General features: G+C 35.9%; 1 protein-coding gene across 1 annotated transcript; it reads right to left on the bottom strand.

The window, feature by feature from the left end:
- Nucleotides 1-20: 20 nt before the first annotated feature.
- On the bottom strand, nt 21-9713 carry LOC129755419 (thioredoxin, mitochondrial). The gene is made up of 3 exons (XM_055751906.1): nt 9555-9713; nt 9231-9379; nt 21-700 (listed from the first exon to the last, which is right to left on the bottom strand). Exons 2-3 carry the CDS (start codon nt 9348-9350, stop codon nt 410-412), a joined length of 411 nt encoding a protein of 136 aa, XP_055607881.1. The 5' UTR covers nt 9351-9379; nt 9555-9713; the 3' UTR covers nt 21-409.
- Between the last annotated feature and the right edge of the window lie 964 nt (nt 9714-10677).

Raw genomic sequence — 10677 nt, 5'->3', positions numbered from 1 at the left:
TAAAACAGAAGACAATCAGGTAGTTTGTTAAAATTATAAAGTTTATTGGCATTTACGATAACAATGGGCGATGGAAGCGAAAAGTTGTTCTTTCTCTCCTTATGAAAAACGCCTTTAGAACTGTCAAAAGTTGGGTGAAATTATAGCTGCATCCCACTTGCACTAATGCAAAACCATCACCCAAATTCGTCAGCGCTTCCATCGCCTATTGAAGTACGTTCGATTATTGTACGACATCACATCACACTCGGGGTGTGAAAAACTTTATAGGTAATGAATCCTGTGCCCAATCACAGAATATCAACCGACACACGATGACGGTTTTTAAGTATTAAAGTAACGAGGTCTGCTGTAAACATTTTATTGAGGAGAAGCACCCGGGTCCAAGTGAGAATCATCTTCAGGATCACTAGGATTGCGGTTTCTTGGCCAGTTTCCCAATCAGGCTCTCAATCATGTGGGCATCGACGAGACCGATGAATTTGTCTACCACTACACCGTTGCGAAAGGCGAGCACAGCTGGGACTGCTTTTACCTCAAATGTATGCACCAGTTCGGCATTGTCGTCCACGTCGACGATGGCCAGGTCGATTTCCTCCGACGGTTCCAGCAGCTCGGTCATTTTGGGGGTCAGAATTTTGCACGGATCACACCATTCTGCGTGGAAGTTAACGATCACCGGGTTGTCGCTGTTGATTACCTGAAAATTAAAAAAAAATCTTGTAAGTTATATTTCGAGCGTTCAATTCCAGCTTCTTGAATCTTGACTGAAATTTGTGCTGTAGTGAGAAATATTAGGCATGATTATAGATTGAAGAATTTTTAAACGCTTACAAAAGTAAAAATTGACCTTTTAACATTAAATAGAAGAACAAGATTGCATGTCTTGAACTTTGATAATCAAAGTTTTTAAAAAGAAATATTTTCAAAATGTTTTTGAAAAAAATGTTACCATTTTACTATGAAAGGATAATAATATCATTCGCAATTTTGGCTAGTTCAGATTTCGTGCCATTTGCGTCGTTTAGTATTTTATTTGTTGAAATCGTATGTACGGTGCATAAAATCAGGCGTAAGGGAGAGTGATGAAATTTGATTCCTCGTTCATATCTCGAAGCCGGTTTAAAAAAAATATAAAAAAAAGATATTTCAAAGTTCAGTTTTTTCTATCACACTAAATTTACTATCTTAAACATACATCAGTCGATCGATCAAAAATTCTGCGTTGTTGAACGCATTCTAAAACTTCAATTTGAAGTTTATTTTGTTGAAATCGTCAAAAATTCTAGCTAGTTAGATATGAAGTAATTGTTTTTTAAAATTATATGATAATCATAGGAATGGGGCAAAACAGATAGCTTCTAATTCTAGAGTAAGCTTGTCAGATTGCCCGGATTTATCCGGACTAGCCCGGATATTTGAAACAAAATCTGGGAAAAGTCCGGTCCAGCTCGGATGTTGTGTGTGGCTGTGAGATAAAGAATACTACCACTGGGATACTAGTTCATGTCATACTAGGCGACTTACCCAGTACTTTCCAAATGCGTTGTTTGATATTTTTGTTATTTATAAATCAATGAGGTCAATTCTAGTATGCAGGGTTCAAAATGTTGCAAGGAAATTTTTGCAATCTTAATCGGCTTTGTATTCTAGCTGATGTTTTCGAACTTTTGGATCTATTTTCACTCGGGAAGGATATGCCAAATAGTGACCAATTGCCATACATGCATTTGCACAAGTTGTATTCTTCCATATTTTCTTGTTTTGCCAATATTTTTACTTAAAGATGAAACTCCGAAGTTCACATTTGGCTGAAAAAATGTTTTACGGGAACTTCAGGTGACTCTTGTCGCGTAAAAGTTACTTAGGAACTTCCATCGCCTTTTGAAAGGTTAAACTATCGATAACGGAACTTCTAGGCGCTTTCAATGGAACTTCTTTCAAGAAGGTCGATAACGTTCGCGTAACATTCCAAAACGCACCATTATGATACTTGAAGGTATTTTAAAGAACCTATATGGGAAATCTAAGCGACATGTCGATAACGTTCGCGTAACATTCAAAAGCGCACCATTAAGATACTTGAAGGTGTTTTAAAGAACCTATATCGGAATTCTAAGCGACATGTCAAAAATGTTTTTCAAGAAGGTCGATAACGTTCGCATAACATTCTAAGGCGCACCATTAAGATACTTGAAGGTGTTTTAAAGAACCTGTATGGGAATTCTAAGCTACATGTCAAAAATGTCTGTCAATTTTTTGTCATGGTATTTGTTTTGTTTATATCTGTACTGATATTTATAAATGGAATTCAAGATTTTTTCGAATTTTTCTTATGAATGTTAAATAAGATATTCGAATAAATTTTGATGATGCGAATTTTTGTTATGATTCATATTGTGTACTGAAAGTCCTTTGAACGAAATAAGGTACCTTCTATTGACCAACCCACTCAATCATCTCAAATGACATTAAGTTTAAATACTAATCATTAGACCAAGCCCACCGGGCGTTTCTTTTTCGATCGGTATTTAAGATGGTTTGATTGGTTGTGGTTTTATCTATTTACTGATTTTCGCACCCATTGTTGCCATCCAGGTTGGAATTTGTGTTTGTTTATTTTCTCATAGCGACGACCGGCTGCGTTTCTACCAGGTTGCTATATAAACGCATCCTGTAACAACCTACTGCTCGAATGCTATTTCTCGAATAAAGTTTGCGACTGTTGGTGCGATGGTGGGTTGATAAATATGTTGCTGAATGTACTCGATTCGAGGTTTAGCAACCATTGGTGGGGATAGTCTTACAGTGGCAATTAGCTATTGCTGGATTGGTCGAGAGGCTGGTGAGTTTCATTGCAACCTAGAGAGCAGCGGTTCAATTCTCTAGGCGTGTAAGCAGCTTTTGTAATCAAAACAATATAATTAAAATCAATGAGATAGACCATGATAGACCGGCAACCTAGCAATCTGACATGTGGTTGTCAGAGCAATCTGTCAATCGGATTTTTTTTTCGGCGCGTAGAAGTTTCTTGACATTCTCTTAGAAGCTGAATAGCGTTCTCTACAGCCACCTAAACGAACTTGAAAGTAGCTTTAAGAACTTAAATTTTGGGCTGATTAGCATTCTCTTCAGACACAAACGAGAGCTGATTAAGCTTCTATGGAACCTTTTTAAGGGAATTCTGGTTGCTTGGGATGGTGTTAAAACATTGTAAGGATATTGCGTTTTCGAAAAATCAATGTTGTCCGGCCATAGGAGATGTCCGGTCATAGACGACTTCCCCCTAACGGTATAACAGAACATGTTCAAGTAATCTTAAAGCTGTGTTTTATTTATTTGGGCTTTCTTCAAAGTAATCTTTCTTAACAGCTTCAACATCATTTATGTTTCTTGAAGTTTCACATGAATCATTTGGGGTAGATGCCGCTGATTCTGAGTCTGGTGCTACATCCAAAATTTTAATGGCTTCAATGATTCGTGGGGCTCGTTTAATGCTGACTAATCATCCAGCGTCATGTTCAGAATTTCTTCATCCTTAAATACTTTACTTGCATATCTCTCCCCAGGGTCCTGTGGCGAAATAGCTTCATCGCGGTTGTTTACAAAATTCAAATGGATCAAAGGAACACCATCTTCGTGAACGAGTTTGTTATTTAAAATAACTCCAATTTTCTTCCATGACTGCTGTATTATTGTACGCTGTATTTCACTCCAAGAATCGTGCATCCAGAAACATGCATCCCTCAACGTTATGCTCTTCAAGCTTTGACCTATACCGATTTCGCGAGCTTTGACATGCAGCAAAAGTTTTTGACGATATTTCAGTTTACAGTTCTGAATTACATTCTGGTCCATGGGTTGAATCACTGCAGTCACATTTGGAGGCATAAAAAAGCAGTTATTAAACCATCATTGCTTTTTAGCTCATCATTCATATGATGTGCTGAGCAATTATCCAGTAACAACATAGCTTTAGGAGGAATAGACATTTCGCACCGGTTTTTACATGGACCAGTAAATTGATCATCATTCTAATAAGCAGAAGTGATGTTGCCTCAGTGGTCGATTTTAATTTTGATTTAAACGAAAGCTTTGAATCTAATCTTCAGTAATTTATACCCAAAAGAAATAATTAGATCATTAGGATTCGAACCATTTAAGATTGTTCAATTTTTCTGATAATACCGGTCGAAACAAGGTGTTAAAAGAAACGTCAAAACAATATTGTATGATGTTTTGATGTAAAAAGGATCTATTACTAGTAATATTTCAAAAAAGGGAATATCTTCTTAAAAACCTCTACACTGTTTTATTGGGTAAATATACGTTTTTTGTAGTAACTTATTGGATTAGAACGGATAAAAATCATTTTTTCAAAATCTCCCGATTTTATCACTCTCCCCGATTTATCACTCTAAAATTCATCATGGGGGTGATAAAATCGGGTTTTTACTGTATTTGGATTAGAAGCGACAAGTCATCTGATGTTCTTTCAGATATTGGTGAAATTTTGAAAATAAGAAAGACCCGTACTTGAAAAAGATCCTGTAATATTTACATCCTCTGATAACAGCATCTGGTTAAAAATATTATACTCAAAAACCTAAGAGCAAGTTTACTCGTGTTATGAAAAAGTGGTAGAAATTTTGACACTTGTAGCACATTTTGAAAACTTTACCATGAAAAAAACATTTCCAAGATCTGCGGCCTTTGAGTTCGTTTACAACACGTGTTCTATTTTCACATGCTGTGATGCAAAAAAAGCTCAATTTCTATCACATACGACAGAAATAGAAACAGTGTTGTAAAAAAAAAATCAACGCCCATCTTGAAAACATTTTTGCATGGTAAAATTTTCAAAATGTACTACAAAGGTCATAATTTCTACCACTTTTGCCCAACACAAGTGAACTTGCTCTAAGAGCACCTGTATCCGTGGTCCAAATAGCGGGTTCATACCCAAATTCCGACCCGAGCAACTGCACTGGTGATCCATTATACCAGATTCAACTCACCTTTTTTCAGAGCTGGTATAAGGATTGATCCAAAACTGATGATATTTGGATCCAATTTGACGTAGTTCTAAACCGTTTGACAGTTAATCGAACACCAGTGGGGTTGCTTGTTTTTTCATGGATTGGATCCTATTTCTTTGATCCAATTCTCGTATAAATGAGACCCAATAATAGGTCACGGATACAGATGAAGGGGCAGTAAAATCAAAGAAGAAGGATATAGAAATAATCGCTTTTGTTTTTTGTATTAAAAACTTAATAGCATACTCGGCCGAATATTCAGCCGAATATTATTTAGGCCGAATAGTTCAAATAATCTGAATATTCGGTATTCCGCCGTTGGTCGGATAACACTATTTGGGAAAATTTCTACTCATTTCTAAAAGCATCTGTATCCGTGATTTATTCTTGGGTCTAATTTATACAAGAATTAAACCAACAAAATAAGATCCAATCCAGTGAAAAAACGGGCAACCCCACTCATGTTTTATTAACTGTCAAACGGTTTTAAACTGCGTCAAATTGGGTCCAAATTTCATCAATTTTGGAGCAATCTTTATACCAGTTCTAAAAAAATGTGAGATGAAACTGGTATAATGGTACACGGATGCGGTTGCTTCGTTCGGAATTTGGGTCTAACCGGCTGTTTGGACCACGGGTACAGGTGCTCTAATATTATAGTATAAGAGCATCTGTATTCGTGGTCTTTTCTTGGGTCTAATTTATACAAGAATTGAACGAAAGAAATTTGATCCGACCCAATGAAAAAACTGGCAACTGCACTCGTGTTCCATTTACTGTCAAATGGTTTAGAACTGCATCAAATTGGATCAAAATCTCATCAGTTTTGGACCAATCCTTATACCAGCTCTTAAAAAAGTTTAGTTGAAACTGGTATAATGGATCACCAGTGCGGTTGCTCGGGTCGGAATTTGGGTCTGAACCGGCTGTTTGGATACAGGTGCTCTAAGTAAGCCGCCGGGCAAACAAAAGTGACAGCTTCATGTAAATTGAATAGGAGTCGACGAAAAAAAGTTGTTTTTTAATGAAAATGATGAAAAATAGCAAAATATATTTAATGAATAGCACGTTTTTGAAAAGCCAACACATTTGTTAACTTGTTTGAAAATTTTATTTCTGGTTTCGAATAACATATAAATGAAGATTCTGTTAAGTTTTTTGAACTGTGACCCAGATATGGGTCTTTTTTTTTTTTTTTTTTTTTTTTTTTGTAGCGGCCCACCACACTCCCCCACACCAAAAGGCTCAATTGAGCCCCCTGGTAATGGACGCTACTGTTCTCAGCATGTCTGGCAGCAAAATGATAATAAGAGTAAACGCGAGCAAATTTTAATCATGCTGAGAACACAAATATTTATAATGTCGTGCGAGGAAATGTATTATTTAACTAAATTGACTACAATATGAAATCTCAATGGAAAATAATTTCCTTTGAAGAGATTCATTATTCGATATTTACTAATATACTATTTATTTATTGCTAATTTTATTATGTTATGTTCAATAATTTTATAAGATAAAATACAAACTACAAGATTTTTAAGAAAAATAATATTAGATATTAACGCTACAAAAGTACAAAAGGTAAACAAAACAAAGACTGGTTGATGATCGACTGTTTTAATGGTTCAATTTTTCTTTCAAAAGCTGTATCACTTTGGTTTTGAACATGGAACGATTGGTTATGTTTTTAATATCCGTTGGTAAGGTGTTGTATTTAGTAGGTCCAATAAATGAAATTCTTTTTTGCCCTAATGATGTTGTGGATCGGCTTCGTTGCAAGAAATCTGACTGGCGAGTGTTATGAGTTCGCAACCCCGTAGTAAAATGGAGGTTTTGAATATTTTCAATTGAGTGTAGATTATCATAGACATATACAACAGTTTGCAAATCACAGAGTTCAGATATTGGAAGAACGTTATGCGTTCTTAAAGAGTAAAGCTGAAGGGTAGGGAATAACAAAGGGAGCTTTAAGATGTTTTTCAAGCATCTATTCTGGAGCGTTTGAAGTTTCTGTAAGTGGGACAAGGAGGCTCTTCCCCATATCATAATAAGGTAGTTCAATTGAGAGTGGATAAACGCAAAATAAAATTTAAAGAGAACATGTTGTGGAACAAAATTTCTCAGTTTCCAAAGAACACCGCAAAGAGGAGTAATTTTTTTTTCCAAGTGTTCAATGTGACGATTCCATGAGAGAGTTTCATCTAAGTAAATTCCCAAGTATTTAAAATAACTAACTCTCTCAATAGTATTTCCATTCATAGCTGGGTCATTAGTACGAAGTAGCTTTTTATGCGAAGAACGAAACAACATGTATTTTGTTTTAGTATAATTTAGTGAAAGTAGGTTTGAATTGAAATATTTTGAAAGCAGTTTTAGGTCGTCTTCAATGTGCTGAATTATAATATCAGGTGAAGTTTCAGAATAAAAAATTGCTGTATCATCGGCAAATAAACGTGCTGTGCCTTTAAGTTGAAGGTTACATAAATCATTGACATATAAAAGGAAAAGTAATGGCCCGATATTACTCCCTTGTGGTACACCGATATCAATATTTCTTAATTCGCTTCTTGTGTTTTCAATAGCCACATACTGCTTGCGACCTTCTAAGTAGCTACGAAGGATATTATTTGCTGTTCCTCTTATCCCGTATTTATACAGTTTGGACAATAATATGTCATGATTTAGAGTATCGAAGGCTTTTTTGAGATCCAAAAATAGTGCCCCAACAATATTTTTTGACTCTATTTTACATATGATGGAGTCAACTAATTCTGAGATGGCAATTTGAGTGCTCGAACCTGATCTAAATCCATATTGCAGTTTATAAAGTATATTGTTCTGATTTAGAAAGTCTACAATTCTATTAACAAGAAGCTTCTCGAACACTTTACTAAAAACGCTTAAAGTCGAGATAGGGCGATAGTTATTGACGTCAAGCAAATCGCCAGCCTTAAAAACAGGGATGACTTTCGCAATTTTTAGACAGTTCGGGAAAACTCCTGACTCCAAAATTTTATTAAAGTATTGTGTAAGTATAAGTATAAGTCTTGACTCAAACATTCAGTCAGCGAAACTTTTTTTTGTAGAGAAATGAATCCAACTGTGTTAGATGAAATTTCAGGGACTAGATAAGATGAAATTCGATGTTGAAAAACATGCGAAAAAAAATTCGCTTTGTCTCCCGGTAGGACTTGAACCCACATCTTGCGCCTTTTCGAATTTTTTTCGCATGTTTTTCAACATCGATTTCCATCTTATCTAGTCACTGAAATTTCATCTAACACAGTTGGATTCATTTCTCTTCAAAAAAATTCTGTTAAGTTTTCAGTAGCAGAACAAAAATTGCTGATAATTCTCACTAAATTTCGCGACGGAAGCTCTGAACTTCATCCTTTTGGTTGAAAGTCCGTCGCCATAGGATCTGATTCAAACGTTTCTAGTGCCTTTCAAAGATAATTTCCTTTTTTTTTAATTTTTATAATCGTTTACATTTTATAGCAGATGATTTGAAATTTACTATAACTATTTTTTTTAGAAAAAGCGGTAATTTTCCAGGAAAAATAAAAAAAATAACATTTTCGTTGAATTTTGCTTCCGCCGCATATGAGACCAAGCCCACCGCAAGTTGCTATTTCGGTCAGTATTTTAGATGTTTTGATTGGTTGCGTTTTTATCTACTTAATGATTTTCGCACCCTTTGTTGCCATCCAGATTGGTATTTGTGTTTGTTTATTTTCTGATAGCGACGACGGGCTGCGTTGCTACCGGGTTGCTACATAAACGCATCCTGTAACAACCTACTGCTCGAATGCTATTTCTCGAATCAAGTTAGAGACTGTTGGTGCGATGATGGGTTAATAAATATGTTGCTGAATGTACTCGATTCGCGGTTTAGCAACCATTGGTGGGCTTGGTCTAAAAACCTCTCATGTGTGTAGCAAAAGTCCTATTCTAAACTTAAGGAATTCGGAACTTCCGTTCTGTCACACAATGAATACATGCAAACATGTCTAGCTTGGATGTAATACGTTACGCCTATTAATCATACCCTGTACAGAACGATATAGCCAAGCGGTAGGTATTTTGTTTTTGTCGTTCTGTTCTAAACATCAACAACCGAACAGTGTTCGGCTAGGTAGCTAGAACGACCAAACGACGACGCCCTTTGCTTACTTTTTGTTTACCTACCTTCTGATCGAACTCGTAGTGGTCTTTAATGACGTATCGCTTTGCCGCTACTGCGGAGAATGAGAATGTTTTCCTGGTGAATCGTTGTCCTAGAATGGGGTTGCGAAATAGGCGCAGCATTTTTGTCTTATTTTGCTTTTTCGTTGGATCTAAAACAAAAAGATAGTTTACTTGAGGTTTTTGAAATTTTGGTGAAGTTTTCAACAATAGGTTCAAGTTCAATGTCTGTGATGACTGATATCCAAACAAAAAAAAGTAGATATCAATCAGTGAATTCATTGGTACCAAATCCCAGTCTGGTGCATTACCGCCACCTTTTCTTACCTTAACTAGCTTAAGGGCAAAGTTGATTAACACAAATTGATAAACTGAACACAAATTTTCAAACAATAAGACACATAAAATGTTAGCACAAGATTTTAAGCAAATTTCAATTGCCTAATCACAATTTTCATTTCGTCGCGTTTTGACAGTTTTACGATTTGTTGTTACTTTATGCTTTCCGTCATACGTGCGTGGGTGCATTCGATGTTTTCCTTATCCGACTGAAGATGGCGTTTTGTGTTTAAAAGAAGTGTTTCGGTTGTAGTTGTGTGGTTTCAACATGGACTGTCTTTGAATTGTCCGTTGATTGGTTTATTCGTCAAACAGCATAGCTATCCGAATAAATCTACCAGAAAATTGCAAAGAAAATAAAACAAAAAATAGATTTTTTGTTTAATTAATGAATAATCCAAATAGCTGAAATTAAGCAATCTGTCCCCTGAATTGGGATAAATTCATGACAAATCACACTAAGGGCATCTGTATTCGTGGTCTATTCTTGGGTCTAATTTATACAAGAATTGAACCAAAGAAATTAGATCCGATCCAATAAAAAAACTGGCAACTGCACTCGTGTTCCATCAACTGTCAAACGGTTTAGAACTGCGTCAAATTGGATCCAAATCTCATCAGTTTTGGATCAATCCTTATACCAGCTCTAAAAAAAGTTGGGTTGAAACTGGTATAATAGATCACCAGTGCGGTTGCTCGGGTCGGAATTTGGGTCTAAACCGGCTGTTTGGACCATGGATACAGGTGCTCTAACAGTTTATTACATATTGAGAAGCCGTGAAGAGTTTTTTTTCTCTAAGGTGGACCACATGGAAGGTCGGGAAGTAGGCGATGGTTTGTTGTTGTCGCACGTGTTTTTTTTTCGCTCCGTTCGCTGTAAAATTTAAATTTTGGAAGTTTAAGGGGTTTGTTATTGTAAAATTTAATTTTATCTTGGTTTAGTGGATAAAGCATGGCGATGAATTGTTGCATGATTAATTGTTTGTGCCCAACTCCGTTGATTTCATCCACTTACAGCAGTTGACATCGTTGAATGATCCGCTAAAGAGGAAATACACTTCCTACTTCAACAATTGGTGAGTTCGTTCCATGATCCTTCCTATTTATTTAT

Source organism: Uranotaenia lowii, chromosome 3 (genome assembly GCF_029784155.1).
Source record: "Uranotaenia lowii strain MFRU-FL chromosome 3, ASM2978415v1, whole genome shotgun sequence".
NCBI lineage: Eukaryota > Metazoa > Arthropoda > Insecta > Diptera > Culicidae > Uranotaenia > Uranotaenia lowii.
The sequence above is the reverse complement of the archived record's forward strand: the minus strand, read 5'-3'. Positions and strand labels throughout refer to the sequence as shown.